Source organism: Panicum virgatum, chromosome 1K, assembly GCF_016808335.1.
Source record: "Panicum virgatum strain AP13 chromosome 1K, P.virgatum_v5, whole genome shotgun sequence".
Taxonomy (NCBI): domain Eukaryota; kingdom Viridiplantae; phylum Streptophyta; class Magnoliopsida; order Poales; family Poaceae; genus Panicum; species Panicum virgatum.
The window spans coordinates 35,237,584-35,256,504 of NC_053136.1; the positions used below are offsets into that span (position 1 = coordinate 35,237,584).

Here is an 18,921-nt window from a genome sequence, read left to right on the forward strand (position 1 = left end):
TCCTACTGAGACTGGCCGAAGTAGCACGCCACCAAGTATTTCGCTGATTTAGTAGCGTACATATATCGTTGGTACTAATAAAACGTGTGCAAATATTCCTCGCAAAAAAAAAAGAATGTCGTATGAATAAAGATTTAAACATCTGCTTCCAAGTTCCAATATTAAACGGCTCATTATAGACCGTTTCATATAGCTAGTACCTTCTTGATTTAGTACTACCGACTAAAAGGCGACGCAAGAATGGTTCGCCGCCAACTTTGCTATGACTTGAGGTTCAGACACTTGCTATGCAAATGCAAGCACGAGCACAATGCATCAATGGCTGGCCACCGATTCGGTCTCGTGTGTCTCGACTCTCGACTGTGCAGGCAACAGAAATAGCTTATAATTTGGATCACGGTTGAGATGAACTAAAACTGTGGAAAGATTTATTCTCTGAATGTTTTTAGCGACGAGCATTAGATCACGAATAGAATACATAGGATGTTGGGTTTTGAGTCACTCAAAACTTTCGATCCAATTCCGTAACAATTGGGTGGAACGCAACAGTCCTGAATAGAGATTCCATTTCATCATTGCTGCACAAAACAAACACTCGAGCAGAACATGGAATAAAGATTGGCAGCAGGGACATCATGCATCACAAGGATAGTTGCGAGTTGACTGAAAACTTGACCATTCCTAGAATATAATTGTACAGCTTGTACAAAGTTTGCCTGTAGTCACTTGCATCAGTAACAACTGAAAACACAGAATAGATAACCATGTATGCTGCTCCCGTGAATTTGAACAGGAGCTGTAGGCTATCGTTGTACCTGCAGAGCATACCATCAGCATTAGAGTACTCGAAACAACTCTAGCATGTGCCATCATCACGACAAATCAGCATGGCTACACAACATACATGGAAATAGCGCAAATGACCACTCGCCTTAGGCGAGAAATTACAGGCTTGCAATTAATCTAACTCCTGTCACCTTTTGTTCTTTCTTTTGTGTTTTGGTTTGATAGCATCTTTTAGGCTCTTTGGCGACCCAATTTCCAGGGCCTCTTCAGACTCTCCAACAGCCCCAGAGCTTGATGTGATTTTCACCTCAGCATTAGATGATTCAGTTAACATTGGTTGTGCTTCCTCATGGCTGCTGGCCTTACCCGTAGTTGCTGGATCTGCATGTTGAGCAGGAAACAATCATAAGAAACTGAATCTGAACTCATGAGAGAGAATCAATATTGGCAAAGTAAGACAATAAAAATGATTCCTCAAGGAAGGCCACAGTAGATTGTGTATGTCAAATCAAAATGGCTGTAAACTGAAGAAGTTGTTGGACTGGCAGAAGCTGATTTGTGCATATCATAATTTAAAGGAGCCAGCCCACTGAAAACAATGATATATAATATCTATCTGCCCTAGAATAAATGGTACCAAAACATGTCTAGAAAGCTAACAGGGGTGAGGTACTTGCCATAAATATGATATTTTGTTCATCAATGTGCACTAAAATGCCAACCAAAGAATGATTGCAAGCACATCACAGAGGGATGGTATTGGGCTATTGGCAGATAGCAAGCAAGAAGAAAACTCATAACATGCAGACAAAGTTAACAGTACCCGGCAACTGCGAAATTCTGAGGGAGCTTAATGAAACTCCTTTAGAATATGGGCCCCTACATGGCAAAAATCAGGACCAGCCGGCAAAACTTGTGTCAAGCAAATATTTGATGCTAAACATCTAGAACTTGGGAAACAAAACATCAGGCTAACCGCTACCAATTTGATGGACCACCACTGAATGTTGATGTTTGTTTGTGTTTAGCAATTCTGTCCCCAGTCAAGGGTGAATTCCCTTTTATATTTCGATGGTCCTCATCGCCTTTGTTTATCTCCTGAACATCACTGGGTGTCTTCACAGTTTGCGTCTCCAATTCACCATCGCCTTTGTCCTCCATAGTTACATCAGTTACATTAATTTTCTGAGGCAACGTGGCTGGTAAACGCTTTACTTTCTTTAAAGCTTTCTCAGTGGTGTATGAGTCTACCTGAAACTAAAGAATACAAATGTTTGATGCTTGGTGAAATGCAAAGCCAACTGCCGAATGAGAATCATAATATGCATATTGCATAGTTTTGCATTCCATAGAACTTCAAAGACATGTAAACTGCAATATTTTCAGTTTTTCGCTACTTTAAAAAACACAATGGCAGTGGTCTTCAATTCTACTCACCTCAAATCCCTCTGCCCTCTCACAAAGTAATCAGCTGCAACATGTGGGCCCACCAGTACCACCTCACCTAGCGCTACCTCCCACCCATTTGTGTTCGCTCTCCTCTCACACAACATGTGGGCCCACCAGTACCACCTCACCTAGCACTTGACTAAATTTCCATGTATCTAGTGGAAAGATTGCTAGTACAATTGAAACTATTTCTGTTGAGTAAAACGGGGAGTGTAGTCTGCCACAAATGCTGATATAGTACAAGTGAACATTTTTCTTCAACTAAGTAAATATGCAACTTAACCTCGTGTAGGTAGAGACAGAATTTTTAATACAAAAGTAAAGTGCCATAGAATTTCACTATAATGCAATTAACATCATTTGCATGATTTGATTTTTAACTTGTTCATTTTATATCCGTATCAAAACATGAACACCTTGGCTAATCTTTGAGGCCCCTCACTTACTGCTTTCTTCATTTTGCTTGTTATATCAGTAGCCTTAACAGAAGCAATTCTTAAACACTGCATGACAACACTTGACATGACGCCCTCCCCGCCAGCTTTCTGGATGGAACAAATATCACCATTTGAGTTAATCGTAGCAGTCATCCTCCCTCCCATTACTGCTTCTTCCTTGTATGTGGGATCAACAACCTACACAAAAAGATTAAGTTACACAATTGAGGATGATAATGACAGAAAATGATGGATGTTAGTCAAAAATCATTTCAATCTTCTGAATTATTGGTACATACCACGATGTTACCTTCACCAAAATATGCAAAGGTTACAGCAATGGGCATATGATGAATTGTAAGAGGGAGTGGATCCCTGACCTATAAAATACATAAGAAACAGAATGCAGGATAGGTCAGCGTTGTTAACAATCTGGTCAGAATATGACAACTAGGAATGGTTCTATATTGAACTTGTGTGTACTGAAATTTATGGGAGTCATACACATTAAACCATAACAACCTAGTAAAATATTAAACCATAATAACCTATTAATTAGTGAATCTAATGCTTACAAGGGTGCTTGACCTTTAGGGGATATATTAGGAAGATGATATAAAGTAGAACACACTGCAAGTGGATGCCTACCTCAGGATCATGCACTATAACTTGTTGACCATCATCCCCACCAACTGTGCATTCCGGCCTCCGGAAAGTAGACAAAGCTGCCAATGCAGCAATGTTAGCTGCATCAATGAGATTCCTGAAGGAAAAGCATGGCAATGGACAAGCTTAGAACCGTAACTTGGAAGTGTTTGTTCACAAATTAATTATATCATCAGATAATGCATATATAATCCCTACCCTCCATTGTCCAAGATGTGAAGGTCAACACGCACGGACCAGACATGCTTTCCAGCAACAACACACAGGGACTCCATGTCCACAGCCCGGCTCTCCCTGAAAAAACATGATAAGTAGCGAAAGAAATCGCAATTAAGCTCAGCGCGCAAAACCCTTTGACGAAATAGAAGAGAAACAAGAATTTGGCGACCTGAGGCCACGGTCGATGACTCGGCCAAGCTCAATTGCTGATTCCCCTGGACGCCCAGGCTCGAAGGCGGGGTCGGCCATGGGCGAGAACTCAGTGAATATGGCCAGCGTCCCCTCGTTCGGCCTGTCCCTGTAGGGCTGGACCAGCTGCGCGGTCACGTAGCCCAGCACGTGCGTTTCCCCGAGCTGCACCTCCGACGAGCCGTCCTCCCTGAGTTCCCAACAGCAACAACAATCAAGGATGCAAGCCGAAATTCGACACGCGCCGGAGCCCGGAGCAAAGCAAAGCCGAGCCGCCGCGGCGACGAGATCAAATTGCAGGCGGCCAGCTGCGTCCGAGGAGGAATCTCGACACCCAGTGGAGCGGAGCGGAAGTGTGCTGGGACTGGGAATGGGTCGGAGGGTGGGTGAGGCGTGGAGGTGGATGTACCTGCCGAAGCTGATCCTGAGTTTGCGGAAGTCGAAGGAGTGGCGGCCGTCGACGCGGAGGTCGGACTGGAGCGCGGTCTCAATGAATTCGCGCTCGTTCACCGAGGGGCGCCACCCGATGTGCTCCATGGCCGCGGACTCTCGCCGGCGGCGGGAGAGAGCTAGGGTTTTAGCCGCCGAGGGCTTTGGTTTGGTTCGCTAGCTTTTTTTTTCTATTTCATTTTGTGAAAGGGCCGCAGCACAAGTGATTATGGGCCGGGCCAGGAGCCCAGGACTGTGGGCTGGGCCGTGGCTATGTAAGGATAAATCAATCAAAACATATTCTTTTTATTTTACTGTACTAGCATAGTACCGTGCGTCGCTACAAATAATATAATAGACCTACATAATACTATAAATATTATATTCATTCACTTTATGTACAAATCATGTTGTGATTATGCGAGCATTGATTGTACAGATTCTCTGATGGGATTCCGATTGATTTGTCCGAGTTCTAATTAGAATTCTAATTGATTTGTCTGGATTCCGTTTGACAGACCAAGCAAACATGACTTGCTTTAAAATAGTATATAAATTATTTTATATAAAATAAGAACGCAACACTTGTTTTAAACACGCACGCTAATCTTTTTAGAACTGAAATGGATGCCGAATGTCCTCATGCAAAAAAAAAATCTAAGAAAATTGATTTGCTATCTCTCTCCGACAGAAGTGCAAACGGAATAAATCGAAGGTTCTGCAAGCAGAAGTTAACATCTTGCTTTCCTCAAGGCCGCACGCTTGCTGCTCGCACCCCTGGGCACGCACAACGCAGGCGGTTGGACTTTGGAGGTCACCCGCCGTGTACTTCACTGTCTGTGTCAGAGTCACAGTCAAGCACAGGATCGCATGTCCACTCGACGTGACATTTCACTTGTGATTTTGTTCGGGGCAATTAGCATTTTAGAGGAATGCGGAAGCACGCCTCTTGGACATTCCTGCATCTTTCGGTTTTGGTTCTGAATGCGACTTAAGGGGGGTGTTTTAAAACACCCTTTTTTTTCCTTCGCAAAAAGGGGGTCTTTTAAAACAAACGTAGCAGAAAAGGGAGTTCAAAGAGGGCTGCTCTTTTGACTCTTGCTTTCCCAACGAATCGTCAACGAAGCTCCATGGAACACACGCGGAAGAAGAGAAAAACTCCTCTTGACGCGTCCAGTGTTAACTGCAAACCCGCAACATAAAGGCCTAAAGAAATTTGACAGTTGGGACAGCACGGTGGCTGCTGCACTCGGCATAGCGATAAGATTGTGATGATTTAAAGCATCTCCCAGAGCTTTGTATCTTAAGTGAGTTTTCTAAAAAAAAGAAAAGAAAGATAAAACGACCCCGTCCAATAGAAATTCTATTTACCTCGTCTTCTATCCTCATTTTCTATCCAGAGGGTGTTACTGGGCATCTTTGCCTAGCGCTGAGCGCTAGCCATTCTTTTTTGGATTTTGAAAAAGCTATTTGTTGGGATCTTTGGACCGATCACCAGACAGAGAAAGTACTCTTCGAACGAAGGTTAAAATACTAGAATACGAATTGCACAATAGAAATTGCACTATACCCAGTACGAAATGTTCCAACCCGTACAACGTTGGGTGGGAGGGGGTATTTATACCCCCAACCTTATTACATCTTTCCAGAAATGCCCCTGCGGTCCCCACGAAGGTCTAGAGGTTACAACAGGGGTATTTGGTAATTTCCCTAGGTTGGACAGTCCGACTTGGATACTCCCACCCGGATCACGTGTTTTTTGCCCCTCGGAAACCTTCGGTAGCGGTCCTTGACAAGCTTCGTGTGGCGCCACCTTCATCGCTCGCCATTCTTGAGTCGCCCGCCGCACCCGAAGGTTCTTGTCATAACCTTCGAGAGTGTGGACCTCCGGGTTCTGTGATGTTCGACGACCTTTAGCGACGACCTTCGACAAGCTTCGAGGGACTTCACCTTCATCATTTTTCGCCTCCGCGCTTCCCGAAGCATCCCAGCGACTCAGGATTCCATCTTCTGGCGCCGAACCTCGACGAACTCTTCGATGCTTCATCATCTTCGAAGAACCTTCGGGTTGATGCTTCGTCATCTTCGCTGAAGCTTCGGCATAACCTTTGGGGACCTTCGCGAACCTTCGGTACTCCGTCGTGTAACGCCACCTTCGGGAGGAGGCGATCCCCAACAGTAGCCCCTCACGGGCGAGGTCCGACTCCGGCCGGCCGAACCCTCGAAAAAACAAAGATTGGTCAAGACATTTGTGCGGAAGCGTCTCCCCCGAAGGTCGGAGGTGGGCGAGACCCGAAGGTGTGTTGTTTACACGTGTCACGGTCTGATTTGCCGTCGTTCTGACTTCTCCTCGTTTTTACCGTTGTGTGAACAGTGCGAAGTTACCCCCCTATAAAAGGGGGAGGGGAGGGCAGGTCGCTTTCACGCTCTTATTCCTTACAAACTTTCACCCGCTTGTCGAATTTTGACACGCGGCGCTTTCTGATTCGCCCCAGTCTTCGGGTTGTGAAAGCGACCTGTTCCGTCCCATTCTTCGCGGCGGTTGTGGAAAGGGAAGGATTGTTCTGCTAAGTCTTTGTGAGTTTTCGCTTCGACTTTTTGCTGGGATCTTTGAGGTTTGTTCATTACGATTCTGAATATTTGGTTTGTTTAGGGATGGCTCGGTTGAAGGTTACTGCAAGGCCAATTGGATCCGAGGACATCAAGCCTTCGGAAGAGGAGAGAAGGCAGTTGTCTGAGGGAGAGGAGGATTTGACCAACGTGGACGCTGATCCTTCGGAGCTGATGGGGTCCCGGGAGAAGCCTCCTGCTACTCTCATTTTTGGTCAGTCGTGGGCGACCCGGGAGTTGGTCGAGAGTTATGTGCAGAAAGGGAAATTTGGCCCCGGAGTTTGCTGTGCCCCTGGTGATGAGATTACACCGGACCCTCGCGATGGAGAGTGTGTTGTGTTTCGGGACTTCTTTTCTGCTGGTCTGCGTTTTCCGCTGGACCCAGTTTTTCCGAAGATTCTGGCCCGGTTTGGTCTTCAGATGCACCATCTTACGCCCAACGCCATCGTGCAGCTGTCGAAGTTTTTCTGGGTGGTCAAGACCTTCGATTGGCCGATTAGCGTGGATGCTTTCTATAGACTCTACGAGATGCATCCACAGACACGGAAGGTTTCTTTTGGCGAAGATCCACAAGTATATTCTGCTCAGAGTGGGTGTTGTTCATTCCACCCAAGGAGGACCAACAAGACCCAAGGGATCTCCAGAATAGAGCTATCTTATTGCCAGAAGAACAAGTGGAAAGATGATTGGGAGCAGTACTGGTTTTATGCCAAGATTGGTTTTCCTAGTGTTGATTCTTCGGGAGGAGTCTCCTATCCCCTTGCCTCGAAGGTTGCGGAGTTCAAACATACTACCAAGGCAGACTTCCGGAGGACAGCGGCTGGCTACAAGGAGTGCTGCTCCGCGTTTGCTTCTACGGCGCGTGTCGTGAGCGGTCGGGATCTGATTGAAGAATATCTGGCCACGAAGGTCTGGCCGTTGATGAGGGATTGGTTACCAGGGGCTTTTTCGAAGGTTCAAGTTGATGGCTTGAAAGATAAGCTTCCTTTCCTAGATTTTGGCTTGCGGAAACCCAAAGGTGTTTCTGACGATATGATCGTCGAAGAGATCGAGCAGGAGGCAGTTGCTATTGCGGTCCTTTTTTGTCAAAGGAGCGTGACTCATTTGAGGCTATTTGCTCCGAGAAGGTTAGGGTGGACCGGAGTTTTCTGAAGATGGGTGTTTCGTATGGCCCCCGCGAGGCTCCTCGTGAGAGGAAAAGGGGGGCAAATACTTCTGCGCCTTTTGTGAGGTTATCTGAAGGTTCGACCGCCAAGAAGGCTAAGAAGGCAGAGCCCGTTGTTTCTCAGTCTGCGAGGGCTCCGAAGGTAGTTGCTGAGAGACCTTCGGGCACCTCCAGGATCAGGCCCGGCGGGCGCGGTGAAAGATTCAAGGGGGAATGGTATCTTTCCTTGCGGTTACTCTTTTCATATTGCTAGGGAGGATTTGGGTAGCGATGCTTTTATGCGGGAGCTTCGCGCTACGGAGAGTAGAGTTCCCTGGCGCTCGCGCACTGGTGAAAGGGTTCACCTTTATCTTGATCAATTTGGTTCGTTCCGTGCAGAGCCAGATATTGTAGGTGCTGTCTTGACGGCAGTGCAAAGGGGGGGGGGGTAAATCTTCCCTTCAGGTTGTGAATCTTCTGGACGAGGAAAGTGACGAGGAGGCACCTTCGGTTCTCGCGAAGGTTCAGCCTAAGAGAGTTGTGGAGCACCCCCCCGGCTCTTGCTTGAAGAGAAGTTATCCCCAGAGAAGGATGATGACAGGGATTGGGGGAAGGATATTCCCACTGGAGGATCCCAGGGTGCTGACGGGAAGGATGATCTCATGGAGGCCCCGAAGGATTCGATTGCTTTTCAGGCTGGCGAAGACGACAAGGCCCAAGGGACCGCGGGGGCTGATGTCCACTTGGTTGAAGCGAAAGATCGTTTTTCTGAACTAGGTACCTTCTCGATCTCTAGGCGCCTTGCTTTCCAAGGGCCTGACATTGACCATTATCTTCGGTTCCCCCTTCAAGTAGATGTTGCAAGCGTGATGAAGGAGCTCGGGGATTTGCTGGAGCTGGAACCTTCGGAAGATGAGGCTGCTGGGGTCGCGTCGAGGGACCAGCCAGCTCTCCCCGGGGATGTTGAGAATTTTGATGCTGAGGGTACGGCGCTCTGGCCTTGTCTTCTTTTAGGTCTTGTATTTTGTGTAGGTTTGTCATGTGTTTTGGCGTGTGTAGGTTTTATGAAGGGTTTGGGAGTTTAAGGGACCGGAAATCTTGGCCGAATCACAGCGTCATTGTGCGCGAAGGTTTGTGACGTGTGTTGTTAATTTTCCTATGAATGGCGCTGTTGGTTTTAAACCTAGTTTTCTTTTCAAGCTTTGCTTGCCAGCCGCGCGGTTGTGGGTAGTGCGAGGAAGGATGAGCAAAATTTTCTTGCTCACTCTGCTAAAAAGGTTCGCCTGTTGGAGTGGATTAGGACTTTGGAGAAGGAGAACAAGGCCTTGGAGAACCTTCGCGGTTCTTTGACATCGGAGAATGGACTCCTTAAGGGGAGGGTATCCGAACAGGAGGAGACCATTTCGAAGATATAGGAGAAAATGAGTCTAGACGAAAGTGTTCTTGAGAATCTTCGAGGTGTGGTAGAGAGAGATGCCGCGAAGGTTGTTAACCTTCAAACGGAGGTTCGCCAGCTCAAAGCTGATGTTGAGAGAAAGAATGTCAAGATCTCAGAGCTTGAGAAGGAGGTTGAGGAGGACCGCGTAATGTGGGAGTCCGCCTCGCAGGACATCTTGAACAAGAGCGCGGCCATCCAAGAAGAATACAGCAAGGCTTTGGCATCTTTCGGTGCTGAGCCCTCTTCTTTCCCGGAGGACTCCGAAGGTGGCGCGTTAGGGCTGCTCGATTGGCTGTTGGGTGAGTTTGAGGACTTGGGTCGGATTTTGGCCAGCGTGTCGGGCAACACTGCAGTGATGACTTGTGAGAGTGTCATGGTTGTTTTGGCTCGCGAAGGTTGCCGAGAGCTGGAAACAATTGGCGTGTGGGACTATGCCTTTCTAGATTATGCAGAGCTTGAGGAAGAGATTACGAAGGTTCAGCCTGTTAAAAAGGCTTTCCTTCGTAAATTTGGGAAGCTTTCTGGTCGGCAAGTGGTTCAGGAAGCTGCGCGACGGAGACTAGAAGAGGTTTGTTTTTCCTTTTACATTCTGCCTTCCCTTGGTGAACAAACTTGATTATGCTATTGACTGCTTTGATCCTTCTTCGCAGGCAAGACATGCTCGCGAAGCCGCGAAGGATGTTGTGGAGGAAGGTGCGCATCTTGAGGACATCGCGGGAGGGTCCGTGGCTAGCGGAAGCTCCGGGGCTCTAACCGAGAGTGATGCTTCTCAGGTTTAGAGCCGCGACAACTTTGGTTAGGGGTTTTTGTGTGATGGGGAGAGATCTAGACTTGTATAGCTACTCACTCGTTGTTTCTTGATTAGGCAATCGTGCATGCCAACCTTACTCTTTATGCTCGACCACTGCGTATCCATGGCGGAGGTGTTATCGTGAGCGGGATGGATTGGGAACGCTTTAGTTTTGCTAATCCAGGTGCTAGTGTCGCTGAATTCTTGAGGTGGTTTGATGGTAGCCTCGTTTAGTACTTGGATTCGTGGATGCCTGACTTTGTATTGGATCTGATTCATCCTTTGAGATGGCTTTAGCTTATGTGTGTTCCATCCTTCGTGGTGCCTCTTGTTTTGGAACTGTTCCATCCTTCGAGATGGCTTTAGTTTATATGTGTTCCATCCCTCGTGGTGGCTCTTGTTTTGGATCTATTCCATCCTTCGTGATGGCTTTTGTAGATCTCCGGAGGGATAAGAGCTTTTTATTTCAAAAACGTCTCCCCCCTCCCAAGCTCTTGTTTCTCCGGGGTTTCATTGTTTTGAAGTGACGAAGTCTTTGGGAGGAAGGCTGCAATATTGTGCGGAAGTGTCTCCCCCCCTCCCTTGCAGTCTTGCTCTAAAGACTTCGGTAGTTTGTACTTCGTTTTGGCCGAAGGCTTCTTGGCCTGTTTATTATGCACTTTGATTTTTAGCCGAAGGTTTCTTGGCTTTGACTCGTGTTTCGAGTCGACAGCCCCTTGGCTTTCTTGGTGTATAGCATACACTTTAGTTTTTGGCCGAAGGTTTCTTGGCTTTGACTCGTTTTTCGAGTCGACAGCCCCTTGGCTTTCTTGGTGTATAGCATACACTTTAGTTTTTGGCCAAAGGTTTCTTGGTTTCGACTCGTTTTTCGAGTCGACAGCCCCTTGGCTTTCTTATTGTGTAGTATACACTTTAATTTTTGGCCGAAGGTTTATTGGCTTCAACTCGTGTTTCGAGTCGGCAGCCCCTTGGTTTTCTTATTGTGTAGTATACACTTAAATTTTTGGCCGAAGGTTTCTTGGCTTCGACTCGTGTTTCGAGTCGACAACCCCTTGGCTTTCTTAGTGTATAGCATACACTTTGATTTGCAGCCGAAGGTTTCTTGGCTTCGACTTGTGCTTCGAGTCGGCAGCCCCTTGGATTTTTTAGTGTATAGAATACACTTTAATTTTTGCAGCTGAAGGTTTCTTGGCTTCGACTCGAGCTTCGAGTCGGCAGCCCCTTGGTTTTTTTAGTGTATAGAATACACTTTAAGATAAGTATGTACAGCTTGTTACGGTTACGAGTTGTACTGACTTAATTATTTTCAGCCTTGGTGCAAATGCGAAGGTCGATGTTTGTGGCCCTGTGGTTGCTTCGACATGAGACATTTTTCTGAAGGGAATTGTTCATATAATTTGGGGAATTTACATAGGAACCGCCTCATTAAAAACCTCACCTCCGAATTGGAGTTCCCTTCTGTGAGGAAAAGAGTACGGTCCTAGACTCAAAAGAAAGGGAAAATGACGCGAAGGTATGAGCTTGCTTTCGTGTCGCTCATCCTTTTACAACTTTTACCCTAGACATGATACTTTCTGAGACTGTCAGCATTCTAGGAATGCTGCAGCTCGTTCCCTTCGATGTCCGCCAATTGGTAAGATCCTGGCCTGTTAGAGTATAACACAATGTATGGTCCATCCCACTTGGATTGAAGCTTGCCGATGGTTTCTGCGTTTGGCTTTCTTCTTAGAACCCAGTCTCCTTCGGTAATTTCTCTGTTGGCTACTTTTTTGTTTCGCCACTTCCTTGTTTCTTCTTGGTATGCTTCTAAATTTTCTGAAGCTTGCAAGATGTCGAGTTCTGTGAGATTTGCTTCTATCGAAGGTTCGATGTTGTTTAGAACTCTGGCACTTTTGTGTTTGAGTTCTTCTGGGCTCATAGCTTCGGCTCCATACAACAATCTGAATGGGATAAATTTTTGAAGCGTCCCCTCATAAGAGAAGACTTAAATGTGTTACAAACATCAGTCCCAAGAGGCTGATGACACATTTATTACATCAGATGGTTCATTACCGTACAACTTTACGCTCAGGGCGCGAGGGCGGCCCCGGGGTGAGGGAAAAAAGAGAGGGATGAGGGAGGGCCCGGTCCCCGGCCACGACTCGGCTAGAGGTGGCCCGAGGTGGCATAGCCACGACGGCCGGCGGCAGCGGGCGGTGGTGGCGCTGGGTCGGCGGCTCAGAGGCGTGGGTGGCGGTCATGGAGGTGGGGGAAAGCACCGGGGGACTCCATGGAGTCGATTACCCCGCTCACCTTGGGCAGGGGTGACGTGCAGAGGCGGGGCGACGAGAGAGGGCGGCGGCGGTCTCTGGAGCTTGGCGTGGCGGCGCTGCAGGGCTAGGAAAGAGGCGGCGAGGGGCTGGGGTGGCCGTGGTGGCTTTAGAGCGGAGGACGGCGCGGGAGGGGGACCCTTTATAGGACAAGGGAGGCGGTGGAGCGGTGGTGGCCGGTGGGGAGGCCGGCGAGCGGCGCGGGGTGCTTTAATGGCGTCCGCCGCGTTTGCTTGTCGTGGAGCGGCGTGCGGCGGCAAGGACGACAAGACCGCTCGGCTGCGCCGAGCACGGTGGCACGTGGGGGGGGGGAGCCGGGCGCTGTGCTTGGCGCGAGCAGCGAGGCGGCGGCTCTGCGGCGGCGCGAGCAGCGGGGTGCAGCACGTGGGATCAGCGGCGGGGCAGGACGCCAGGGGCGTGCGGCGCGGCGTGCAGCGTCTGGTGTCGCGGCGTGGCGAGCTCGGGCGTGCGCGCGGGCGTGCGCACGCGTGTGGGCGGGCGCCGTGGCGTGAGCGGCGAGCCCGTGTGCGCGCGCGCGTGCGCGTGCGCGTGGCGGCGTCGCGGCTCGGCGAGCGTGCGCGTGGGCCATGGCGGTTCGTGCGGCGCGGGCAGCGGCGTTGGCGAGCGGCCCGTGCGCGTGGAGCACGCGTGTGCTTGTGCGCGCGCAGCACCGCTCGGTGGTGCGGCGAGTGCGCGGGCCAGGGGGCTGTGTGCGAGCGGGGCAGGCGGCCGAGGCGTGGTGGGGTGCGGGCCAGAGGACGGTGTGCAAGCGCAGGGGCAGCGGGCATCTTGCTCGCAGGAGGCGAAGGGGGTCGGGCCGAGCAGGGCGTGCAGAGCAGGGCAGGCCGGTGGGGAGGCCGCGCTTGGGGAAGGAGAGAGGGAGGGAAGGAAGGAGGGGGAAAGAAAAGAGAAGGAGAAAAGAGAAAAAGGAAAAAGGAGAAAAGAAAAGGAAAAAGGGAAAAAGAAATGGAGAAAAATGGAAGAAAAATGGGAAAAAGAGAAAAAGAAAAGGAGAGAGAAGGAGAGAGATTCGCGCCGAAAATTTCGGCGGTGACCACGACGCCAGTCGGGCACGCGGACGAGGTCACAGAGAAGCGGTCGGGGTTGACAATCGGACACTTAGAACAGAGAGAGACTCCGGAAAATAGGGTCCGGGGTTTATGGGGGGTTTTTGAGCTCAACGATGAAAAGAAATTTTGAAAAATTATTTAGCGTGTGATTTATTTGGTAAATTTTTCGGGATGTGACAATTTTGTTGCTCTGCATTTTTTGATGACCTTCGGCAGTTCGTCTACCCATTTTCCTTTTTTCAGACCGAACAGGCATTTTTTGATGGCGTTGAAAATTATGTCGTTGGCTCTTTCCACGGCACCATTGGACTGAGGGTGATACACTGATGCAAACATGACCTTTGTTCCTACCGAGTGGCAGAATTCTCTGAATAGTTGAGAATCGAATTGCTTCCCATTATCAACGGATAGTTCTTTTGGCACTCCAAACCTGCAGATTATGTTTTGCCATAAGAATTTTCTGACTGCTTCGGAAGTGATGTTCACTAGTGGTTTTGCCTCTATCCATTTTGTGAAGTACTCCACTGCAACCACAGCATATTAGTAGTTGCCTTGAGCTGTTGGTAGTGGACCGACCATGTCCATGCCCCATCTTTGGAGTGGCCACGCCGGAGGTATGAGTTGTATTGGTTGCGAAGGTCTGTTTGATTTGGGTGCCATCATTTGGCATCCTTCGCAAGTTTTGACTATTTTCTCAGCATCTTTCAATGCAGATGGCCAAAAGAATCCTTTCCTGAAGGCTTTGGCGACCAAAGGTCTTATGCCAATGTGAGATCCGCAAATTCCGGAATGTATTTCCTTCAGTAGTTCCTGACCTTCAGACGTCGTTACGCACTTGAGCCAGGGGGCGACCACTCCAGACTTGTATAGTTCACCTTCGTACAGGGTGTAGCTTCTTGCCCTTTGGAACATTCTTTTTCATTCCTTTTCATCCGAAGGCTCGAAGTGTCCCCGAAGGTATGCCATGATTGGTGATCGTCAATCTTCGCTTGCTATGACGTTGACTTGTTTTTGCTTTTTCTTGTTTTGTGGAAGGTTTTGTTATTTTCTCGTAAAAAACGTCCGGAGGTAGTGGTTCTTTGCGAGCAGCAGCTTTTGCTAACTTGTCAACTTCGTCGTTCTGGCTCCTTGGTATGTGAATGGCGGTGAAGCCTTTGAAATATTTCTCCATAGCTCTTACTGCATCTAAGTACATTTTCATTTCTGGCTTCTTCGCTTCTGACTCTTTTTCCACATGGTCGGTGATGACCTTTGAATCTGACTTGATGACAAAGTTTGGATGACCCAAGGCCTTCATTTTCCTGAGGCCTAGCAGCAGTGCTTCGTACTCTGTGGTGTTGTTTGTGCAGGGGTCTGGATCACTGAATTCGAGGCGTGCGGCATATCTTAGCTTTGTACCCGAAGGTGACTGAATGGTTGCAGCGACGCCAACTCCTTCGTTACACCATGCACCATCACAATGTACTGTCCAAGGTTCAATTGGTGCTTCTGTATCGAAGGTTGACGAGGTCCAATCCACCACGAAGTCTGCCAGGACCTGGGATTTAATAGCTGTTCTTTTCTCGAAGTCAATGTAGTGCTCCGAAAGTTCTGAAGCCCACTTGCTTATTCTTGCCGAAGCTTCTCTGTTATGAAAGAGGTCATGCAGTGGTTGGTCAGTAATTGCTACTATTTTATGACCTTCAAAGTAGTGTCTCAATTTTCTTGATGCCATGACAACGGCATAGGCAATTTTCTCTAGCTCAGAATAGAATAACTTTGAACCGGAGAGTGCCTCTGAAGCGAAGTATATAGGTAGTTGTTTTTGACGACCTTCGATTGTTCTTTCCACCACCAGGGCTGCACTAACGGCTGTTTGTGAAGAAGACGTATATAGCAGAAGAATTTCCTGGGGATTGGGTGAGGTCATCTTGGTCAAGTTTTCTAAGTAGTCCTTTAGTTCTTTGAATGCTTTCTTCTGTTCTTCTCCCCACTCAAACTTACTGGAGCTTCGGAGAGTTTTGAAGAATGAAGAGCTTCGGTCTGCTGATCGAGGGATGAATCTGTTCAGCGCTGCGATTCTGCCTGTCAGTTTTTGCATATCTCTTACAGATTGTGGCTCTTCCATATTTTGAAGTGCTCTGACTTTGTCTGGGTTTGCCTCTATGCCTTTTGTTGAAACAAGGCATCCGAGGACTTTGCCTTTGTCTATTCCAAAGACACATTTTTCAGGATTCAAACTTAGGTTTGCCTTCCGAAGGTTCGCGAAGGTTTCGGCCAGATCTGCCACATGTTTTTTTCTTTCTGCACTAGTGACCACTATGTCGTCAACATAGGTCAACACATTGTTTCTGAGTTGAGGGCCCAGAACTTTTGAGGACATTCGTGAGAATGACTGTCCAGCATTTTTCAAACCTTCGGGCTTCCTGACGAAACAGTATGTTCCGAAAGGGGTTGTGAAACTAGTTTTTTCTTCGTCTTCTCTTTTCATCCAGATTTGATGGTATACGGAGAAGCAGTCTAAGAGTGACATTAGTTGACCGTTTGATGCATCATCGGCAACTTTGTCGATCCTTGGTAAGGGGAAGTAGTCCTTTGGACAGGCTTTGTTTAGATCAGTGAAATCTATGCACATTCTCCATTTACCATTTTTCTTTTTTACTGGCACAGTGTTGGCCAGCCAAGTGGGATACTTTACTTCTCTTATGACCTTCGCATCAAAAAGCCTTTGGACTTCTGCTTTAACTGCTGCGACTTTGTTGTCAGACATCTTGCGAAGCTTCTACTTTTTGGGCTTTATTTTTGGGTCAATGTCCAGTTTGTGTTCTATGATGTCTCGGCTGACGCCGCGAAGGTCATTTGCTGACCAAGCGAAGGCATCCTTGTTTTTGTTTAGGAACTCCAAGAGTTCGCGCTCTTCTTCTGGCTCGAGGGCCGCGCTGATTGTTACTTGCCGGTCCGGCAAGAACTTGTCAAGTGGTACTTTTTTACTTTGCACTCTTGTTGGAATGTTTCTGGCAAGAACTTGTCAAGTGGTACTTTTTTACTTTGCACTCTTGTTGGAATGTTTCTTCTTTGTCCCTTTTTGGCTCTTTTAGTGGCGGGGTTTTTTTGTCAGCTTCGACCAAATGGACGTTTCTTTGTCCAGGAGCGACACCCCGCTCGATATCTCTGGCCAATTGTTGGTTGCCTCGGACTGTGATTACTCCTTTGTTTGCAGGCATTTTCATGCACAGATACAGCTGATGGACGATTGCCTCAAATTTATTGATGAGGCCACGGCCAAAGATTGCATTGTATGGGTAATTCATTTCCACAACATCAAAGGTGATAGATTCGGTCTTTGGGTTTGAGAGATCTCCGAAGGATACTGGAAGGGTTATCTTTCCAATGGCGTTCACTCGTTTGCCCCCCGAAGCCAATGAGCAGGATGTCCGCTGGCTGCAGAAGGTTGCGGTCGATGTTCATGCGGTCGAAGGTATTTGAAAAGATGATGTCTGCGGAGCTTCACGTGTCGACCAGAATTTTACCGATGGTCCAGCCTTGTATAATGGCTTCGATAACTAGTGCATTTGTGTGGGGAAAGCTGAGCAGGTTTACAACTTCTTCAGAAAACACTATGGGCATGTGAGACCATTGCGTTTTCTGAATGGGTCCATCCACCATGATTGAATGAACTTGTCGAAAGTAGTTTCTTCTTTGTTTTTTGTTCTCGAATTCTAGAGATGACCCTCCGGATATTGGCATTATCCTGCCGAAGGTTGGTAGTGCTGCAGGCTAGGCATTTTGGTTAGTTTGGTTTTCTTGCTTGAGTGGGGGGTCTGGCGGAGGTGGAGGCAGCTCTTCTTGAGTTGCTTGAGCTGTGGGCGGGGGAGGCAGCCTTGGTTGGTTTTGCTGCGGGGGTTGCCAGTTGATGGGATATGAGTTATAGCCGAAGGTTGGCATTGTTTGGAAAGGAGGGTTAAAAGTAGGTTGCGGAGGTTGGAATTGCAGTGTTTGCTGGGCAGGCCAGCTGGTGTGCGCTACGAGCTTGGCATTCTTTTCAGCTTCCATTCTTTCGAGTGTCCTTTTCTTTTCAGGACATTGATTAGTTCTGTGGCCAGCATCTTCCCCATGAAAGTGACAGAACAATTTCTGCGGGCCCTGCGAAGGTCCGCGGCCTCGACCTCTTCCTTTCCCTCGGCCCCTGTTAGACCTGCCCCTTTGATGATGTTCTTTGGAGTTGTTGTTGTCATGCTCCTTCGGGGGTTGTGTGGGTGGTGGGATTATGTAAGGATCAAATTCTTCTGGTTGATCCATATCTTGCGAAGGTTCAACAGGGAGTATGTACTGATTCTACTGGTTGGTGTTTGTTTGATTGTTTTGTTGCCAGCTCAGCTGTTGCCTCATTAACTTTCTTTGTTCGACCCTTCGCTTGTGGTCTGCTTCGGACTTTGCGTATTTCTCTACCTCCGCATACAATTCTGACAGACTTATTGGTGGTTCTCTGTCGAGGTGGGATGCCAATTTGCTTGGGAGGAGACCTTCGATGAATTTTGTTATTGCGTCTTTCTCAGAGAAGTTTGGAGTTTGCGCTTTTTTCTGCACAAATCTCCGAAGGTATTCGGGTAGTGGCTCTCTGTCCATCTGTATGCAGCTGAATTGTTGCAAGGTGTTGATGGATAATTTTTTGAAGACTTGAAAGTCTTGCTTGAGTTTTTCCTTGAGCTGCATCCATCTTTGAATTGAGAGGGGTTGAATGTAGGAGTACCAATTTGCGACTTGACCTTCCCATGCCATGACAAATGATTTTGCCATGATGGGATCATCTCCGTCGGCTGAGGCGATTGTAGCTTCGTAAGTCATTATGAATTGTGCGGGGTCGACTGAGCCATCATATTTTGGGAGTTGAACTGGCTTGTAGCCGTATGGCCAGGATGTTCGCTGCAAGGCAATTGACAGCGGTGATGTTGAGTCGAATGGAGGGCTTGGTTGGAAATGTTGATCTTTATATATTTGAGTTGTCAGGCGAAGGTGTTGACCTTCGTGATGTCTGGAATGTTCAGCAACTTCGTGGGTGTTTGGGGGTTCTTGTGGTTGCTCAACTTCTTCCTGCATTTTTTGGACTTCTGCTTGCATTTCTGCAACTCTGCGTTTTGCTTCAGCTAGCCTCTGAGCTTGCTCGGCTGCTCTCTTTTTGGTCGCCAGATGAGCTTTCTTCATTTCTAGTGCGCGAAGCTGAAGGTTGAGCTCATGGTGCGCGTTTTGTTCGAGCTGGTCATCTTCAAGCTGGGAGAGGTTGTTTAGTGTTTCAGTTTCGGTTGTTGTTGTTGCTGCCGCTGCTGCTTTTTTGCCTGCTGCCGCGGCCTTTTTTGCCTGAATAGCACGTTCTGCTTGGACACGCTTTTCTTTCTCAGCCAGCTGGGC

The 18,921-nt window shown here is 48.0% G+C and overlaps 1 protein-coding gene across 11 annotated transcripts; it reads right to left on the reverse strand.

Moving 5' to 3' along the window:
• Positions 1-548: 548 nt before the first annotated feature.
• LOC120704245 (exosome complex component RRP45A-like) lies at positions 549-4,370 on the reverse strand. 11 transcript variants are annotated; one of them, XM_039988570.1, is made up of 10 exons: positions 4,156-4,369; positions 3,727-3,936; positions 3,537-3,632; positions 3,321-3,435; positions 2,972-3,052; positions 2,682-2,870; positions 1,769-2,037; positions 1,610-1,665; positions 978-1,167; positions 549-815 (listed from the first exon to the last, which is right to left on the reverse strand). In XM_039988570.1, exons 1-10 carry the CDS (start codon positions 4,281-4,283, stop codon positions 641-643), a joined length of 1,509 nt encoding a protein of 502 aa, XP_039844504.1. In that variant the 5' UTR covers positions 4,284-4,369; the 3' UTR covers positions 549-640. The 11 variants fall into 11 exon arrangements, 8 of the variants coding, with proteins under 8 accessions (XP_039844504.1, XP_039844496.1, XP_039844532.1 ...); XM_039988562.1 differs by having other exon boundaries at positions 1,769-2,043; XR_005687509.1 differs by having other exon boundaries at positions 580-815; positions 905-1,167; positions 1,769-2,043; positions 4,156-4,368.
• Positions 4,371-18,921: the final 14,551 nt, after the last annotated feature.